The 19,601-nt window shown below is 39.2% G+C and overlaps 1 protein-coding gene across 1 annotated transcript in view; it reads left to right on the top strand.

Annotated features, from left to right (window-relative positions):
* The window catches only part of LOC135452995 (transcription initiation factor TFIID subunit 4-like), a 149,596-nt gene that overhangs the window by 25,371 nt on the left and 104,624 nt on the right, over positions 1 to 19,601 (top strand). The window contains exons 8-10 of the mRNA XM_064723564.1: positions 6,258 to 6,363; positions 10,320 to 10,434; positions 18,180 to 18,349. Coding sequence (XP_064579634.1) covers positions 6,258 to 6,363; positions 10,320 to 10,434; positions 18,180 to 18,349 — 391 coding nt within the window. The remainder of the gene's footprint in view (positions 1 to 6,257; positions 6,364 to 10,319; positions 10,435 to 18,179; positions 18,350 to 19,601) is intronic.

The raw sequence follows: 19,601 nt of genomic DNA, 5'->3' as shown, positions 1-19,601 counted from the left end.
TTTTCCAGGCCTGGAGCTCATTGGAGAGGGTTCCAGCTGGCTCTGCAAACTGTCCAGCTGCAGAAGGGCAAGCTTCTTTTAGACTATGGATCTCTTCATACCAGCCAGTTTACAGCAGTCCATTTTCCCTTAAAACATGAAGGGGCAACATGTTAGCTGTTCTTCCTTTGTCTGCTCTGTTTCTCAGAGGTGCCAGCTGTGGTGATGCTTTCTCCAGTTACCTTGCAGTGTGGAAATCCTGTGTGCACTGCCAGCATGCAGCAGAGCTTGCACAAAGGCTTTGAAATGTACAGTGCTAACAGAGACTTTTAATCTGTTTTGTAGAGTGCTGGCATCGTGTTCCAAACTATGAAGAGCAATGCTTTATAAAGCTAGATTGTTCCCTTTTCTTTATGTAGAAGTAGCACTATCTTAGGCTGATATTTTATTGATGAGACACTTACGAGATAAGCCAGCAATAATTTTTTTAAATTGCTCTAAGGGCAATGTTCAAAGTTTGTCTAAATTGCCATTCTTAGAGCTCATGTGCTCTGTGTTGCCCTGTGTATGCAGACATTGCCTGTCTTGTTTTGACTGTTGCAGCAGGTAAAATTTGTAAATTCTGAAACTGAGTAAGAGAGATGTTCTTTATTACACATGTTGAGGTTCTAAGTGGATTGATGGGTATTGGAGGTGGATGAGCACTTTGTGTTGTGTTGGCACTGTCTGCATTATAAGGAGAAAATACTCCTGGAAGTTAAACCCAAATATTAAACTTGAGTGATAAAAACACCCAGTAAGAAAATCAGTGATCCATCTTAATTAAAACAAATTTAATGATATACAAAGCTGTATAAAGATTGATGCAGGTCAAGGATTAGGGGGGATGTATGGAATACATCTGCCCCATTTCTGCTGCTCTGGTAGGGCACAGTGTCCCTGGGCAGGCTCTGCCACATTCTCAGTTACATTAGAGCAAGATTTCAAACATTTCTTGGCACTTTCCCTGCACTCTCACAGTGGTTGGGGTCTCTCAGGGTTGAGATAGAGTAATGGAATTTGGAAAAAAGATGCAGCAGCCTTATGTAAGAATTATATTCTATGGGGATGTTCCACTTGGCTTTTTAATTCTCCACTGAAGCTTTTCTGGCATCACTCTTCTGTTCATGAATGACTGTAATTTGTACACATTTTAGTGAAATTTGAGGAAATCATTGTCTTTCTGTCTTGTTTTCAAGGCAGCTTAGAAATGGAAGAGTAATAGATGGCTGTTTGGATAAAAAGAGTATTTTCTATTAATTGACTAATAAAGGTCTAGCCACTGATGTGGAATTTGGGTGCAGTAAAATAGAAATAAAAATGGATGTTGAGCAGTAGATATCTGGGATCCATTATCAGGAACAAAGCCTGTACTTGACAAATCGCATGCCTATTTGAAACACAGCCTAGTGCTTTTCTGAGTTATCATGGACTTGATTTTCAGAATTTTGTGGGCTGTACATTAATATTAGGAGAATATTGTCACTGATTGCTGTTTGGAAACCAATAGCAAAAGGCCAGGCTTGAAAGCAAAGATTAAAAGAAAAGCTTAAGAGAATTGAACACACAGAACTTGTTCAAACACTGATTGTAAGGGAGAATAAAAGGGAAAATTCCTTATTTGGAACAGACCAAGATGGTGAAAATATGAATAACAGGATATAATTAAATGAAGTGGGATTTAGGTAGGATATAAGGCAAAATATCATTAAAGTAAGAGAGAATATTAGGTGGTAGATCAGGCTGCTGGGGACAGTGATGAAAAAGCCATAATTGAACCCACTCAAAAGTAACCATTTGACCATTGTAGGAAGAATTGTGTAATAAATTGAGGAGCAGGTGGGACAAGTGATGTCATGGCTTCTGTTTCATTGTTCTTCATTTCTTTGTTGAGAGCCTGTACTCAATGGAATGGTGTTGTTGTCATATTAACATTAAAATGGTCAATTTTTTTTTTATTTGGGAGGAAAAATAATTTCTTATGTAGATTTTGAGGCACTATTGAAAAACTGTAGCTGCTACTGCAGCATGATAAGCAATGGTAAATATGAATTCTAGGCCCATAAAAGCATGAACATTGTAAGTTAATGCTGCCAGATTACATGATAGCTGAGGTTTGATATGACATTTATCTTCAGGAGTGAGTAGACTGATAAATCACAAGTGGCATAGCCACAAGTGAGTTAGCAAGTGTTTACTCATGAGTGAAGATAAATGTCATATCAGACCACAGCCATTCTGAGTTTTATGTGTTTATGCATGTCTTGTTTCTTCCTTCCACATTTTTTTTAACTTAATTGAGAAAAAAAAAGCTTGGTAAAGGATATATTTTTCAAATCTATTTTTGTTTTTCATTCTTTGCTGTTGTTTACTGTGTTTTTGTCTTTATTGCAGTACTTGATAGGTTTAAGCTTTTGGTTCAGATGCTTTTGCTGCAGAGGGTGATTGCTGTGAATTGAGCCAGGCTGGTTTTCAGCCCTTGTCAATAAAGGTTGGAACCTTGTGCATCTGCCCTGGTCCAGGAGATTTGCAAAATCCTTGTCCTCAGAAACTTTAGCAATGAATTCTAATTTTACTGTCCTAAAGGAATTTTCCTTTCAGTGGTTGGTAGGTAGTGGCTCTCATGTAATTTTGTCTCTCTTGTGCAGGCATGAGAAAGACTGATAACTCCTGTTCTCTTCCTGCTTCTGTACATTGATGTGCTTTGGCTGGATTCTTTCTCAGTCTGTATTTGTTGGCTTTGCTGTTGATTATTGCTCTGTGTTCATCTCTGTAATTTGTTCTCTGTCCTGCAATAACTTAAACAGTAGAAGATGTCATGGAATGATCATCACCTTTGGAGATTAGGAGCAGAGAGAACCATTCCTTTATTCTCACAGAGTTACCAAATCTATGCTTTTTGAAGAAAACCCTTAGGGGAAAAAAAGAAGAATATTTCAGCTGTCACCTTTTTGCTGTTCTGGTTATCAGTGGTGTGATTGCTGTATATCCTTTTTGGTCTTCATGAGCCTGCTACCTTACCTTATGGAAAAAATCCCTTTTTTCACCTGTGAAAATGCAGTCAGCTCTAGCAAAGGGCAGAGTAGTGTCTGCAGTGTTCAGGAGGTGAGAGGAGGAGCTGCTCTGGCACAGCAGACAGATGGTGAATCAAAGTGAGTGTGGTGAGTGGAGAGAGTGACAAGGGGAGAAGAGCAAAGATGAAATAAAAAGAAGGAGAATACTTTTTATTGTGAGAAATGTACATCTTAGTTTGCAAGAAAAATGCCATTTTATAGAAGAAAAATGTAGTTAACTGTTCACACATTGCACTTGGAGAAGCAATGCCATGGCTTTGCTGCTTTGGTGTTTCCCTTGAAGAGCTCCAGAGTGCAGCAGCCTAGGACATGATTCTTCAACTTTGACAGACAAATTGAAGAGGAATAACTAGTATATGAGAGTACTTGCTCATAATTTTGCCATTTTCCTAATTCTATCAAATCCAGGCAATGACTAAATCACATTCTGTCTTTTCTATTTTCTGTGCCTTTGTTTTCTGTTGTTGTGCTTGCTGTCTTCAGAGGTGTACATAATTAAAATGCTTCCCTTTTTAGGGGAGGTGGAATGATGGACAGTTCCTGTATGCTCTGAAGACTTTTGTATTCTGTCTCTTTACCTTTTGTGAGTCAGCACTTTAATAAAATCAGGGATGATGTGTTTATGGGCACAGTGTGAAAGGTTTGAAAAGACTCCTGGAGGTGGCTTGTGCAGCCTCCTGCTCACACATTGGGATGTGACCCTTGTGGCCAGTCATGGTTTGAGTGCCCTCAAGAAGAAATTGCACAGCCCTCTTGGGGCAGCCTGTTCAGAGCTTGCCCACCCTCATGGTCATTTTTTTTTTTTCTATTATATTGGAATCTCCTGTATTCCAGCTTGTATCTTTAGTGCTGCATCCTTCTGCTCTGCTCATCTGGGGCAGTCTGGCTCTGTCCTCTCCTCACCTTCCCAAAGGTGCTTCCAGCAGCACTGAGATCTTTTCTGAGGGCAGGAATAATGTCCCTGCTAACCTCAGTGTCCTAAACTCTGTGTCTGCTCTCTCAGTCTGGTCAGTGCTTTCACTGATCTGTGGCATTCAGCTTTGATTCAGAGTATGGAGAGAGAACCTGACCTGGGCTACACCTGTTGTGCCTGGTTTTAGTCTGTGAGAAGTATAAAATCATTTCAGTTAATCATCTCCCAGACCAGCTTGCTGGTACACTTGTTCATTGTCTACAACTTTGAGGTCAAGCTAAGGACTTAATAGTAATGTTTATGATGTTGGGAAAACAGACAAGAAGATTAGAACAGTTTGAATTATCTTAATTGATGAAGTGTGGCTTAGGTAGTTACAAATTTTAATGCAGGATCCTCTGATTCATTGATTTTTATTATGTCCCTAGTTTGCCAGCAAAGAAGTTACATTCTCTGCTTTACAATTAGTAAATTGCTAATTTTAATTCCTTAATGACCTCCAGATCTGGAGATTGCATGTTTCCTAAAACTCCAGTATAGAAGCTGGGATTTAGTGTCAGGTGCTCTGGTGCAGTTGTTCTTTTGAGAGAGTTTTGAGAGAAACCAGCCTGTTGCTGGCTGGTTTCTTTATGGAGTTTAAGATCATGATTTTGGTCTCTGCCCCTCGGAAAAGTTTGTTTCTCAATAATTTTCTACACTTTCAGTGTTTGTACATACACTGAAGTCCTAGTACAGTACTTGCCAAAAGACAGTTTGTGGAATGTATTGGATAGTAAAGAAAACATTGCCATTTATGTCATCTTAAATAGTTAAATATTGTCCTGTTTTTAGTGGTGTCAGTGGCTCAGTTTGTAGGGTATTCACATGAAAATATTAATTGAGAGAAAAAGAACTTGGTTCTGAACTGTAGAAGTTGCCTCAGAGAGAGAAAAAAAAAATGCACTTGCAGAAGATTTCTGTAATGCCAGATAGTAATTCTGTCCAGAGGTCCCACACATCCCCTTTGTGGCCTGGCTTCTGGTCCATTAAGGTACAGCAGCTTTTCTTCACTATTCTCTACAAACTGATCCAATAAATTATTGTAAAAGTGGCATAATTCTCCTTTTCCCTACCAATGTATGTTTTCTTAACATGAACTATTCTGTCTTTTTACCAAAACCACACTTGTTCATGTTTCCTGTGCATCAAAATGCAGTTTAATTCAACTTTTTTTCTGTTATTTTCACTGATCAACTCTGTTTCTTTCCTGGTTTTAAGCATGGTAGCTGCTTTGTTCTTTCCCCTCTGAATGTGACTGTTCACTCTCTGTCCTGACCAAGTAAATTTTATCTATTTGCACCATTTCTGTGCTCAGTACAAATGCTCCATTTTCCTGCAGTGTCCATAGTTGAAGCTGAATCCTTAATCTTTTTTCCCTTTTCTCTTTCTGCAGGGTGGTTATTGCTAATACTTCTACATCCACAGGTTTATTATAACTTTTCTCTGTATTTTAGGATGTACAAAATGCAGTTTTGTAACTTCAGAATGGCCCAATTTGTTTTTTCTCCAGAATTCATCAGAGATCTCTCATGACTCTTGTCCTGTTGCTGTTGATTAAACATGACCCTTGCACGTGTTTTCTTTTTGATTTGATTTGTTTATGAGTCAAATTTTACGTTTCTAACCCAGGCTTAGTTTTAAGGAAGAACTTCAGAACCTGAATTAGTATTAAGTGAAACCTTGAGAATATCAAATTAACATTTAAAAGATTCATAGTATATGATCACCACAAAACTTGGTTTGCTATCTTATGTATATCTGACTTTGGAACCCATAATATTTTATAATTTATTTTTAGTATGTTTTCTTTAAAAAGTGTAGATATTTAGTGCAAGGCCTGATGTTTGTAGGTGGATATCAATACAATTATTGCAGCATTTTCTTCTACAAAACTGCTTTTCTTCCTAGTGAAATGTCTAAAAACAAAAATCTGAATTTTAATATTAACCTTACAAGTTTACAATATATTTTTAGTGAAGGTTGTGAGGTATGACATCTGTATATTATTGAATTTTTTTAAAGCATAATGGCAAAATAGGTATATACACACACACACAACCACATGCTTTACATGAATGTGACTTTGGTCAGCAGCTGGTTGTGCTTGTAGAGATCCATGTGCTTATCTTGGTGATGACAGGTATCAGTGTATTTTCCTTGTGTGTGTTTGTGTATAAGGAGTATAATACAAGTATACTTTTCTTTAATAATAGCAGATTATCCAGTCAACATCTGCTCAAACTGTGAAACGAGCCCCTGCTTGCCAGACTACCCAGATTAGGATGCCAGTGGTAATAACTCAGACCATTAGACCACAAGGTATGGGTTTCAATGTTTTAGTGAGATTGTTACCTTTGTATGAATTTTGTTGTCATTACAAACGAGTAGCATGGAAAAATGTACAGTGTTGACATTGGCAACATTGTTGACATTTATTTTTACTTAAGCTGGTTGAAGAGTGCATGTTTTCATGTGCAGTTTCAAGGTGTTTTGGGCCAACACAGTGAAATGTTTTGAAACAACCTTAGGACTAAACTCTGATGTTTAGTTCCTCACTTACTAGTTTTTCATTGAAAGTTCTAAACCAGGTCAGGAACTTGGCTCTCACTGTCCTAAACTGTAACTCTGGGCCAAAAAATAAAATTCTTTATTTTCCTGAACCCTAGTGAATGCCTCAATTTAATCATCCTACTTCTCATTCATAGTCCTGAAGCAGAACATGGTAATTCCCATCTCTGCAGCTCAGAGGTCAAGGTGGGAGCCCTAGAGAAATTTCTCAAGCCTCAGGTTGGTTTTCTCTGACCCCTGTCAGTATGTTTAGTTTTTGGTGGGGTCAGAGAGTGGCTGCAGCAGCCTGACATGCCATGATGAGCCACAGCATGTGGTTTGTGCACACCTTCCTCATCTGTGTGCACAGGTGGGTTCGTGTCTGGCTGACACTTCCCACTTCCTAAGAGGATTCTTGAAGCCTCCTTGCTTCCTAATAAATACCCATTTGTTCCTTTCTAGCCCTGAATCCCTTAGGCTTGGGTTTTATTTTTCCTGAATACGTGTGAGAGTTTCTTTCTGGATGTGGGCATTTACAGATTGAGGGTTTCTAATGGAATACAGAGCTTGTCATCTTCAGGTGCTGAATCAGGACTCAGACTAGTTCAAATGCACATAAAAGCTATTGCTGCCTTCTTGACTTCATTGCTAGGTTGTTTCTATTCTCCTTGGGAAAAAAAGCATCAAAAATGTTTAACAGCAGTTGATGTTTCACTTGCTCTGCTCTCCTAGGGGAATCCAAAGGTTGAATGGACACAAAGACCAAGCTGTCACTGTAACCCTGTGGGCTGTTAGGAAGGAATACAGTTACTCACCATAAAATGTGTTTGTTTGATAGCACTGATACTCATGTCCTGAGTTTATAACATGTCCATGCATCTTGTAGCATGAGCCTTCACTTCTGACTAATGTGTTTGAGAGTGAAGGCAGATTTCATTTCTTTGCTTGTTCAGTCTCCAGGTTGTGAATGTCAACAGTGTACTGAGAATTTCACTGCATGATACTGGCATCTGTCTTTTAAACAGCAGGTTCAGAATATGAGTTTATTCTAGATAGCCCTTGATCAGCCAGTGCAATGCAACCTAACTGGCAGTTTGTCTTATGGCAGATGGTTTTATAAAAGCCAATTATGCAAGGTCCCACTTTCTGGTGAGCTTACTCAAATTCACAGGTTTGGTTAAGCCCTCCAGTATATGGTTTTTATTATTTACACAGACAAAACAAACAAGAATAGGCATTTAGAAAACATCCCAGTATAAAACCACTCATCCTGCAGCCCAGTGCTGGCAGCACTGCCAAGAGTACATCATTGTGATATATTGTTAAAACCTTTTACTGTAAACTGTGTAATGATATTTTATACTGAGCCAGGTATTCCTGCAGAAGGAACCAATATACTGGAATTAGGACATCATCTCAATAAAAATTGTGGTAGCATAATTTTGTGGAGAATAGTTACCTCAGAGCTGAGCTGACCTCCACACAGTGCTGCATTTTCCTCCTTGACAGGAGTGAATCTCCAGGTGTAGTGTATCTGCAGTACATCCATGTGAACAGACTGTAATGTTTCTTAAAACAGTAGTTGAGATAAAACTGGCATGCTTTAAGGACCTTTATATAAATAAAATTACTTCCACACCACTGGAAGTAACACCATTGTTAGTGCATGAAAAATTCACACTCCTTTACCAAAACACTACCAGGATAATAATTAAGTGAATTCCATCTTAGGGATTGGATGGAGGAATTGAGCCAAATAATAAAATAATTAACTAGAATATTTGTTGCAGCTATTTAACCAGTGCTGAAATACAGCTAGGAATTTATAAGCTCCTAAATTTGGGCTTATTTTTCTAGATTGTGCTAATTAAATTTTGAAGCAAGGATGCAGTGGTGAAAGACTCTGTATGTCATTACCAATCCCATGAAATATCTAGGCCCACAGGTGATTTTAATTTTCAACTATGTTCTGCCCATAATAAAAATGGATGTTTTAGTCATATTTAATGTCTAACCCTTAGTCATGCACAGTTGTAATTTATTTAAACCAGAAAACTCAAATGTCATCCCAATTCTTACATTCACTTTGCCTGATCCATTGAGTGGAATTACATGGGGTGAATGTGAGACTTAATTCTTCTATATTCATATGGATATACATGTTTTGGGGGTATTTTTTGATCAAAAGTACAAAACAAAGCATTGATTCCAAAGAAATATATTAATTCTGGAGGAATGCTATTGTTACTTTAAATTTGCCATTGCAATAATGTTCAAGGTTAACACATTTTTAATCTTCTAGATCTTAATTGTACAAAGCAGAAATCTGCTCATTTTTTATTATAGTATTTTTTCTTTCCTTCCTTCCAGTTCTCTGAGTAGAAACCCATTCCATTAGTTCATCTGAAATAGATAAATGAATTGCCTGGTCTGTGACATCTCATGGACCTTGAATATTCTGATGACAAAATATTTTTATTCCCCAGGCTTGAGCCTGAACTCCTAAATCTGGTTTTGTATTTGCTAATGTTGAGAGTCCACATTACAGTTTATTTATACAGATGGAGAGCTTAACAAACACTATGAAATTATTTTCTCTTTAAGATCATATGTTGGAGTTGGTGAAGACTTCAAAATTACAAAAAAAAAAAAGTGATGCAGGACTCAGTCAAAGCTAGCAGCTTTGTGTTAGCCAAGAAATGTTCTTAAAAGGATTTATTAGGATAGTTGTGTTTCAGATTTTTACTATTCATGAAATAAAAATCCTGTAACTGTGCTGAGGTCCTTACCATGCCATTTATGTGCATCCGAGTCCCTGGGGTGCAGGAACAGCTTTCACATCTTCTCCAGGTCTCAAAAGTCTGTAATGCTCAATAAAATGGATTGACACACAAGAGAGAGGTGAGATCTTTTAAATCAAGTAGATTGAGTGATTTTGATGTGCCAAAACACAGGTGGGATGTAAGGAAGCCCACAGTGTAAGCCAGGTAAATGTGCTTGGGCACTCAGGGAGGGCCTGCTCCAAGTTCCATGGCAGGGAGGAATTTAGGTCTCTCTAATTTACTGAATGTCCACCACACTTTGGCTCACTTAGAAAGCCCTGTTTTACTTGTACCTCAAGACTTGTAAAGTCTAGATACAGACATGAATTATTTTTGAGTCATTGTTTTGAAGATGAGAAAGCAAAAGGAAACCTTTATGGGGGGTGTATGTCAAATTTGGTAATAGTGTTTTTTCTTTTATAAGAATGCAAAACACTTTAAAATACATGCAGTATTTACAATTCTGAAATATATGTTTTTCACTGCAATAAATGACAATTACTATATAGAAAATGTAAAAGGCATAGCTAATACCTTGAGTAACTCTGACTTTTTGTATTTCTATTAAGAACATTTCAAATTTGCCTTCTTTATTCTGCACAATTTATCCAGAAAAGTGGTTTACTGGCAATTGCAAACACACTTATAGCCATTATAAATATTATAGCTGTTCATGGCCAATGGGTTTTGATTTTGGAATCTTCACTGTTCTATAAATATTGAACAAAATGTAATGTTAATATAAATTTTGTGTTTTAAATTGTTCTTCTTCAGCATATAGTCTTTAAAAATAATAACTTCCTTTGTTTGCAATTTACAGACAGTTAAATTTAGTTCCTGGACAGAAGGTTCTTTGATGTAAATTGTCTAAGACAGCTCATAATAACATTGCTTGGTGTTTTTCAGGCACAGTAGGGAAGGCACCAACAATACAAGCCAGTAAAAGTCCTGGGGGCTTTGGTGTTCAGGTCTCTGCAAATCAGAAAAACAAGCTGAATGACCCTGGAGGTGGTTCTTTCAGGTAAAAAAAGCAAAAATAATAATAAAAAAATGCAGCGGGGTGGTTGGGGGGGATCTGAAGTATAAAGCAGAATTTAGAATTGGTGTAACACCAGAGGGCAGTCTTTTACAATAATTCCTGTCTTTTTTTCCTGGGATTGGATGGCAATTTTCATACTTAATTCTATTTTTAAAGAAGAAAGAGGATCATTACATATCTTGAGGATTTTTCTCTGAATGCGCATTTTACCATTTCACAAAAACATAAATTCTGTGGATTATAATAAAAATTGAGCTGAATGGATTTACGTGCAGGAGGATCTAAAAGAATCCGTGGTTGGTGTTTTGCATTGGGTTCTGCTGCTCCTGTGGAATGTGTGTGGCTGGGAAGGGGCTGGGTGTGAGGACAGGGCTCTGTGGAGCAGGGACAGTGCTGGGGCCAGGGGGGATCCCTGAGCAGGGAATTGCTGCTCCTGGCTTTAGAGGGAACAATGGGCTGTGTCTGAGCTCCTGTGCTTCCCCAGCTCATGGGGCCCTGTAGGAATCAGGAGCTGCAAAAAGGTTCAGCACAGTACCAGGGATGCACTGAGCAGCTCTGCCACACTCCAGCCTTCTATTTATATATATTTGGGATATTTTTACTTTTGGCAGTGAAAAGCAAATCTGATGTTTACTGAATTTGCTCTCGCTAACATCATTTTAGTTGTGTTAAAATATTTTCTTTCTTCATTGAATGACAAAATATTCCTAGGTTTTAATTTTCATCTTCTGGGGTTCTTATGTTGCTCTGACATCATCAAATCACTAATTAATTTTCAGGCTTATGCTTTTGCAGGTGAAATAAAAGAGAATTTGTAGCTCTTTGAAATATCTCTGCTTTGAGGCATGTCAGTATTGTAACTAATAGTGGTAGTACTTAGTATTAATCTGGAAGCAAAATCATTCAATTTTTTATTTTCCAATGCTTTTGCCTCCCACTGAGTATTTAAATGAATTAAAATGTCTGTTGGGTTCAATTGTACTGTCTTAATAAGTATTTTTTATGTTTGTAAGCAACATGAGCATTTATTCTTCGTTAGTATTGCTTTCAATTTTACATACACCAAAAGGGACAGCATTTTTTTAGCTGGATGTTGTAAACTGTGCCAGGATTGATTCTTGCATTCACTTAGTTTATACATAGAATATATTAGGTTAGCTGGAATTGTTAATTTTCCCTTGGGGAGAAGCAAATGCTCAAGGCACTGATTGATAAATCAATAAATCTTTAGTGAGTTTGGTAAATAAGCTGTCAAGGGTGTATGTCATTTTTCCTCTAGAGAACAAATTTTAGTCAGAATGAATGTGTTTGTTTCCTTACATTGTTTTCTCCTTCAAAATAGTAAGACACAAAGCTGCATTTAAATAAGTCCATAAAATTGCAAGGATTTATTAAACAGCAGCAAAGATCAAGCTTTTTCCTGATATCTTAACAAAGAATTCAGTTGTTTGCATATTTGCATTTCAACCCCTAACCTCTCCTGAGGACAAATAGATGTCTGACTATTAAGCCTAAAGGCACAGAGCTGGAAATCTGTATTAATCCTCTGAATGCTGACTAGTTTTCCTCAACATTCCCAGCGTGTGTGAAGAATGTGTTTTTAGCCAGAAGGCAAACTGGCATCTAAAGCAAAGCAAGAATTTTGAAAAATAGTTGTGTTATGTATAAATTTATTTTGCCCTTAGTGTTTTATTATTGCATATTTGTTTCATTATTTTACATTCTGCTTTCTTTAAAATAACTTATTTGAACTTTTCACTTTTGGGAGCGAAGTGTTGGTCACTAGAAACAGAAATTTGAACTTCATTGTTCTTTGTTTTTTTTTTCCTTTTTTCTTTTCTGAACTGTAGCAGATACAAGATGGAATTACATTAAAGATCTAGCAATTAAGAAATTTGCAGATTGCAGCCGTGCCTTTAAGGGCAGCATTTATTACTGAACTGTGAGACTGCTCACATGAATTCACTGTTTGTTACAGTAGCTGTTCTGTGATGCAGACCCCAGAGTTCTGCAAGGTGAAGTTGTGCTTGTGAAATTTTAGGTCACTTTTTTGGTATTAAATTTATTATCACTGTGTTTTTCAGAGATAATTCCATACAACCCCAGTAAGTTGACTTTTCAACTCTGTTAATACCTAAGGACAGAAATTTGGGTTTCCTTCTTGGTAATATTTCTGTTTGTTTTACAAGCAGAGGTCTGGACTTGGGTTTGTATCATAACAGGCCAGCGTGAGGTTTCTGGAGCTGAGAGAAGCAAAAATCCCTCTGAAGGGTGCCAGGGAGCTCTGTGAGTGCCCCCAGCTGCTCCCTCAGAGTTCAGTGGCAGCAGCTCCTGCAGCCTCCCGAGGGATTCTCACCTTGGTTCAGGTGGTGCCCATTGCAGGGAAGCAGTGGAACCATTTGTTCTGATGCTGAGATGGAATCTCTTCAGTTGGGAGGTCCAGCTTTGGATCAAGGCCTGGTCCCTGTGTGCTCTGTGCTCCTCCACGGATGGAGGTGGCTCTTTGTCCTCTTGTGTGATCCCAGCCCTTCTTAACTCTGCAGGGCCAGAAGGGAGCAGATCCGTGCCTTGGTGTGTGGGATGATGCTGCGGTTTGGGTGCTCCTTCCTTTTCACAGAAACCTTTCCCTTTCTGAAGTGGAATTTCTGAGTTAAATCTCACCTGGAACCTGGCAGTGTCAGGTTTTATACAGCCAGTGTGATGGGGTTTGTTTTCAGAGACAGTTCTGAGATCATTTGAAACTGATCTTAGTATCTGTGTTTTATTCTGCTGTCTGACTGCATTTTGAGGTGGACTCTATGTGGAAATAAAAAATCTCTTATCAGACCTCCTTTGCATAGCCAAAAAAATCTTTTGTCTAGTGTTTTATTTTCATTTTTAAAAATAAAAGCTTAGCAACATAAGCAAAGCAGCTCACTCTTTAAGTGGTAGAACACTAATGTGGTTGTTAAATGGATAACTTCAAAGTTTTCATCTCAAAATGGTATGTGAAAAAACCTTGCCCTTGAGGTTTTTGTTTTTTCAAATGAATATTTCAAGCTATAAGGGGATTGTGTTTTTTCCATGTATTTCAAAATAAAGAAAAATGCTGATCATAAATGTGGTCTGTTCTGTCAGCCCTTTTGCTTATCAGAGAGAAGATTCTGCACAGAGAGTGAATTGTGTGGCAAAGCAGTATTAGGGAGACATTTCCAGTTATACCATGAATGTCAGAATAAACATGCTAATTGATGTGTAAATGGAATCTATGCCATTATAAAATATAATACAGCAGTGGCTGTTCCAGTAATTTCTAGTCACCATTTATATGCCATGTATTGTTGTTAATCTCTGATTGTGTGGTCCATGGGATCTGTGGGATGTTGGGACTTTGTCCTAATGACACACAATTCCCTTGTAGGAGAGAGGAGTCAATGGTCTGATGTTGTCTTGATTGCTTTGTGCATTCTTCTGGCTTATTGGGGATCAATTCAGTGTGGCAGTTTGGGACAGCAGTGGCTCAAGCCTGACAAAGTGCATGAGAAAGGAAAACTGCAATCATGCAGTTAAGGTTTTTCATAAAGAAAATGCCACCAGGTTTTTATCATGACTTAGTTTAAACAAAATCTTTGAAACCTTTCACAGATAACTGTACAAATACTTTGGGTTTTCCTGCTTATTTTCAGATAAGATGTTTTTTTGGCAGTTGCATGAGTCTTTATAATGAGGGAAAAGGAGAAGGAAGATTTTTACAAGAGGTTGAATATAGGAGGAAGAACTGGACTCTTGGATTATTATAAGATACAGTTTGTGTTTGGAGGGAGTTTGAGAACTCATGCTGTCTTGTTGGAATGTTAGATTCATCCTATGAGACTCAGAATTTAGTTCAGTACAAACCAGAAATATTTACTGAAACAGTAGAATTAGGACAGGTGTAGTAATATATGCCAAGAAATATGAAATTGTTAAATACTGTGCTCTGATAAAAAAGGAAAGATAGACATTAATCATCAATCTGGATCACCACTGGATGGCATCTTTGTTCCACAGAATAACTTCTGAAAAGTCATCTGAGCGTAAAAGTTCACTTTTATAGGAAAGTGTTTAGCAGGAAGTGCAACTCTATATATAAATGTGTGTTTCAGTATCCAAACATTTTTTTCATTATGAGGTTCCTTGAAGTAAGGAGGAATATATGGATAGGGTTCTTCCTGTCAGAGAAAATTGTAGTCCCAGCTGTGATTAATACATTTTTTATTTGTCTTATTCTTATGTAATACTGAAAAAAAAGAGGATGTACTTGCAGACTGTAGCTTGCAAGTGTAAGATGGAAGAAAATTATTCTCTCCAGGAGTTCAGTAATGGTCTTTGTAAGTGCTATTGCATTGGTTTTGATAATTGCATTGAAATCTAATGTGTCCAAAATATTTGTCTGGTTTTATTTCAGAAATACTTATTTATAATGTGGTCACAGATCTGTACACTGAATAAAAATTGGAGTAGCTGAACTACTAAGCAGAAGGAAGGTAGAGATCGGTGGTATTTTCTTCAGCTATGAAATGAAAGGGGAGAGAAGTGTAGACCTCAGAGAAAAGTTACGTTCTAGAAGTCAAGAGTGCTGTTTTGAATTTTTTTAATGTATGATTGCTTGAAGGAGATCAAAGGACCTTTGTCCTGGCAACCTGATACGGAAATACAGGGTTGAGACTCTTGCTGGCCAGAGAGCTGCTGGCTGAGGGGACAGGACTGGGAACATCTGCCCAGCTGTGAGAGCTGCTGGCTGAGGGAGGGACAGCACTGGGAACATCTGCCCAGCTGTGGGAGCTGCTGGCTGAGGGATGGACAGCACTGGGAACATTGCCAGCTGTGGGAGAGCTGGCTGGACAGCCTGGAACTCTGCCCAGGACTGCTGGAGAACTCTGCCAGCTGGGAGCTGCTGTGAGGAACAGCACTGGGAACATCTGCCCAGCTGTGGGAGCTCTGCTGGCTGAGGGATGGACAGCACTGGGAACATCTGCCCAGCTGTGAGAGCTGCTGGCTGAGGGATGGACAGCACTGGGAACATCTGCCCAGCTGTGGGAGCTGCTGGCTGAGGGAGGGACAGCACTGGGAACATCTGCCCAGCTGTGGGAGCTGCTGGCTGAGGGAGGGACAGCACTGGGAACATCTGCCCAGCTGTGGGAGCTGCTGGCTGAGGGAGGGACAGCACTGGGAACATCTGCCCAGCTGTGGGAGCTCTGCTGGCTGAGGGATGGACAGCACTGGGAACATCTGCCCAGCTGTGGGAGCTGCTGGCTGAGGGAGGGAAAGCACTGGGAACATCTGCCCAGCTGTGGGAGCTGCTGGCTGAGGGATGGACAGCACTGGGAACATCTGCCCAGCTGTGAGAGCTCTGCTGAGGGACAGCACAGCAGGCCTGTGTGGGGCAGCCCTGGGAATCTCTGGGTTTTTTATTCAGCTCCTCTGTTGTTCGGGCTCGTTCCCTGGCACCCAGACCCGCAGCAGGGTGAGGGCCCACGGGATGTCACCACTGCACTGGTGGTTTGGTCACTTTGAGCTTTATTTTGAAATTCTGGGTTCAAACCTGTCTTCCAGAAGCTTCTGTATTAAATAGTTCAGAGTTTGTGTTCTGGGAACTGCCTTGATAGGAGTTTGGTTTTCCCATGGTTTGAGGCCTGCTGGATTTGGGCCTTGTGGGTCCTCATTGGTGAGGGTGATTCTCATTCCATTTCAAGCATTCAGGTTTTAACCTGACAGAATCTTAATTTCTTTCAGTTTTACCTGTGGTTTTGACTTGTAGAATTACAAACTTTGAGTTGGTCACTGAGTATCTCAGTTGGTGTTGGTTGTGTGATGTGGGCACAGAGCCAGTTCCTCAGCGTGGCCCGGGCTCCACAGGTGATTATTGTGTCCACACCATGTCAGATGTAAAAGTGATAGGACTGGAGGGATGAGGCACCTCCCTAGGAAGAAAGGCTGAATGAGAGAATTGGGATTTCTCAGCCTGCAGAAGAGGAGGCTCCAGGGTGACCCAGCTGAGGCTTTGCAGCACCTGCAGGGAGCCTGCAGTAAAGATGGAGAGAGACAATTTATGAGGGCATGGAGTGGCAGGACAAGGGGGAATGGCCCCAAACGATAGGATTATAGGTTTACATTGGATATTGGGAAGGAATTGTTCCCTGAGAGGATGCTGAGCCTCTGGCACAGGTTGTCCAGAGAAGCTGCCCCTGGATCCCTGGCAGTGCCCAAGGCCAGGTTGGACATTGGGGCTTGGAGCAGCCTGGGACAGTGGGAGGTGTCCCTGCCATGGCAGGGATGGCACTGGGTGGGCTTTTCAGTTTCCTTCCAACCAAAACCATCCTATGATGTTGCAACACTGTTCTCAGGAATTTCATTTGAAGACAAGAAATCAAGTGCTTAATTCGCTCCAACACTCCTGGAAATTAGTAGAAGCTCATTTGTGTAGACTTTTTCTGGAAAGCATTGTAAAATATTCAATTTTCTGCCTCAAATGTTCAGCACATATCTGCAGGTTTACACAAATAAAAGTCCCTTCTTGACTTCTTCCCATAAAAGAAAACAAAACCATTATCTATCAAACCATTGTAGTCTTCCACCAAAATTGGCTGCTGTAGTGCAGGTAACAGGAAAAGTATGGGAGGAGAGGGAGGACCTAGATTATGGATTTCTGGATTTCCCTCCTTTTATTCTCAGACCTTACTTGTAGCTATTGATTTTTACTATGGGCATTAAGCTTGTTATAGTGTCAAAGTATTCTAGGGTGCATGGGACATCAATTATGTAACAATTAAAAAAAAAATCTTTTAAATTAAGCTTTTGTTTGTTTACTTTATACAGTAATAGGAGTATGGACTTGAATGTTCTTATCCATATATGTGTATTCTGAAAATGATATTCTCAAAGGTTGTGTAATCACTCTAGAATATGTTGAAATAGTGTTTGTGTCAATAACAGCTGTGAAGCAGAATGTGCTAAATGCGGGTGGCTGTTTCACAGCTCTGAGTCATACCTCAGACAGGTAGGAGGCAAAGATGCTTGGGAAATACAGGTATGGAAACTCAAGTTTGTTTGTACTTTCTCAAGCTGTTAAAAAGGATGTTGCAAGGCAAAAAATGGCCTGGAGTTGCCATCATCTTCTCAAATGCAGCTCATTTTCCTAAAACTTGTTGACACACCTGATGTTTGTATGTTGCCAGAGAAATGACCAGCACGTGCTCCAGCCACACTTGGAGGCCAGGCTCACCTGTGAGCTCAGCATGGCCAAAGAATCTGCCCTGACTGTTGCTGAAAATGCCTTGATGCCTGTTTTAGTAGGAACTTGTGAAACAGTGCAGCATGAAAAATTCATGGGTTTGCTTTTAATTTCTGTTATTTATGTTACCATTTTATGTCTAGTTTTCTTTATATAGAGAAAATCTCAATGTTCAGTTGTTAGCTTCCTGATCAGCCTGGTTTCACTGGTATCACTGACTCAGATGAAGACACCTCTGTCACATCTTCTGTTACCAGTCAGATTGTCCTGCTTCTGATGTTTTCTGATATGGCCAGAGAAATAATGGTTGTTTCTGAAGATATTTTGTGAAAATGGAGACACCAGTGGTTGTGTCTCAGCTGGCCCACCCACTGGGCATGTGGCATGATGATTCCTTCTGCAGAAGCAGATGATGCAAAAAATGAATATATTCCATGCAGAATTTGGTTTTATATGTTTGGTTTTTTTATTGCAGAGATGATGATGACATCAATGATGTTGCCTCTATGGCTGGTGTTAACCTTAATGAAGAAAGTGCCCGAATTATGGCCACCAACTCTGACTTGGTTGGATCCCAGATGCAGTCCTGTAAAGATGAACCCTTTCTTGCTGCTATACCTCTCCATAAACGCATACTTGAAACGGGTGAGAAGCACCTCCTTTCCTTCTGGGAGTGTTTCCTTCAGTGCTGAGGTTCTGAGGAACAGGATATGCTTAGCACTTAAGATGGTTTTTTAAGCATTTGATTCCATGATTTTGTATTTCTAAACTTTCAAGGTTTTTGTGATAAAAGGAACTTACCTCAAGTTGGAAATAAAATAGCATGCTGGTGCTTTTAAACTTCATGCTTTTCCCATGTTTTTCATATCCAAGGATCTCAAGCTCTTTGCAAACATTAATTATTTCTCACAATCCTCCTTCATGTTTTACACATGAGAAGATTGAAACAGAGAGGTAAAGTAAGTAGTACAGGTCACAGAGGACACCTGTGAATAACATTTAACAGAATGCTTAAGTTTCCTGTCAAGATTTTCTTTCTCCATACAAACCAGTTATTCAGTTCTTAACACCTGCATCTATTTAAGTTCATAGTGATTTTCTTATGGTATGTTTTCAAAAGGCTGTGTTTGTTTATCATGGCAAAAAGGTATGTTTATTTATTCTGCCATTTGAAAGTGGAAGTTAATAACTTTAGTAGAATAACTGTTCAAAATCAGTGATGTTTTAAGGTTAGGAAATATAGAATGCATTTTATATGACATGCTTTATTAACATGCACTATGTGTTCTGGTACTTAAATGTATATTTTCAGCTTAATTTTCATAATGTTTTCAGTGCCATCAGTGTCTCAACATACTAAGCTCTGGTTATTTAGGGGTGTAAATTGTATCTCTTTCAGATCTATGCTTACATCACAAATTTTTAGGGATCTAGTTCTCAGAGTTTTAAAGACAAGACCAAAATCTCGTTGCAAATCAGTGCTGTCAGGTTTTTTTCAGTCATGTGGTTTCTTCTGAAATGCTGTTTGTGTTTATGTTCATTGAATTAATGGGAACCTTTTTATATTGCAGTTGCAGGCAAGTTCTTCATTGACTTATTGTCAGACTTCACTCTTGTACTTTACAAAATGCATTTTAAGTTCCCCTTCAGAGAAAGGATGGTATTGCTGGCTGTGAGGATGGCTGGGAAGCAAGTCCTGCCTTTTGGGACTGCCTCAGCACCACCTGGGACTGCAGCCAGCAAGGTCCTCACAAAATGTGCCTCAGAAACTGTTGGCAGGGATGCTCACACCATGGTTGATACAGGTGCAATAAAGGAAAAGGCAACAGACATAAAACTGTTAGAAAGAATGGGAAATCAGTAATGAATTTGCCACATCAGCCTTAATGAGCTGTCT

This window comes from Zonotrichia leucophrys, chromosome 11, assembly GCF_028769735.1.
Source record: "Zonotrichia leucophrys gambelii isolate GWCS_2022_RI chromosome 11, RI_Zleu_2.0, whole genome shotgun sequence".
Lineage (NCBI taxonomy): Eukaryota > Metazoa > Chordata > Aves > Passeriformes > Passerellidae > Zonotrichia > Zonotrichia leucophrys.
Note: the sequence above shows the minus strand (reverse complement) of the source record. Positions and strands in the feature narration are given on the sequence as shown.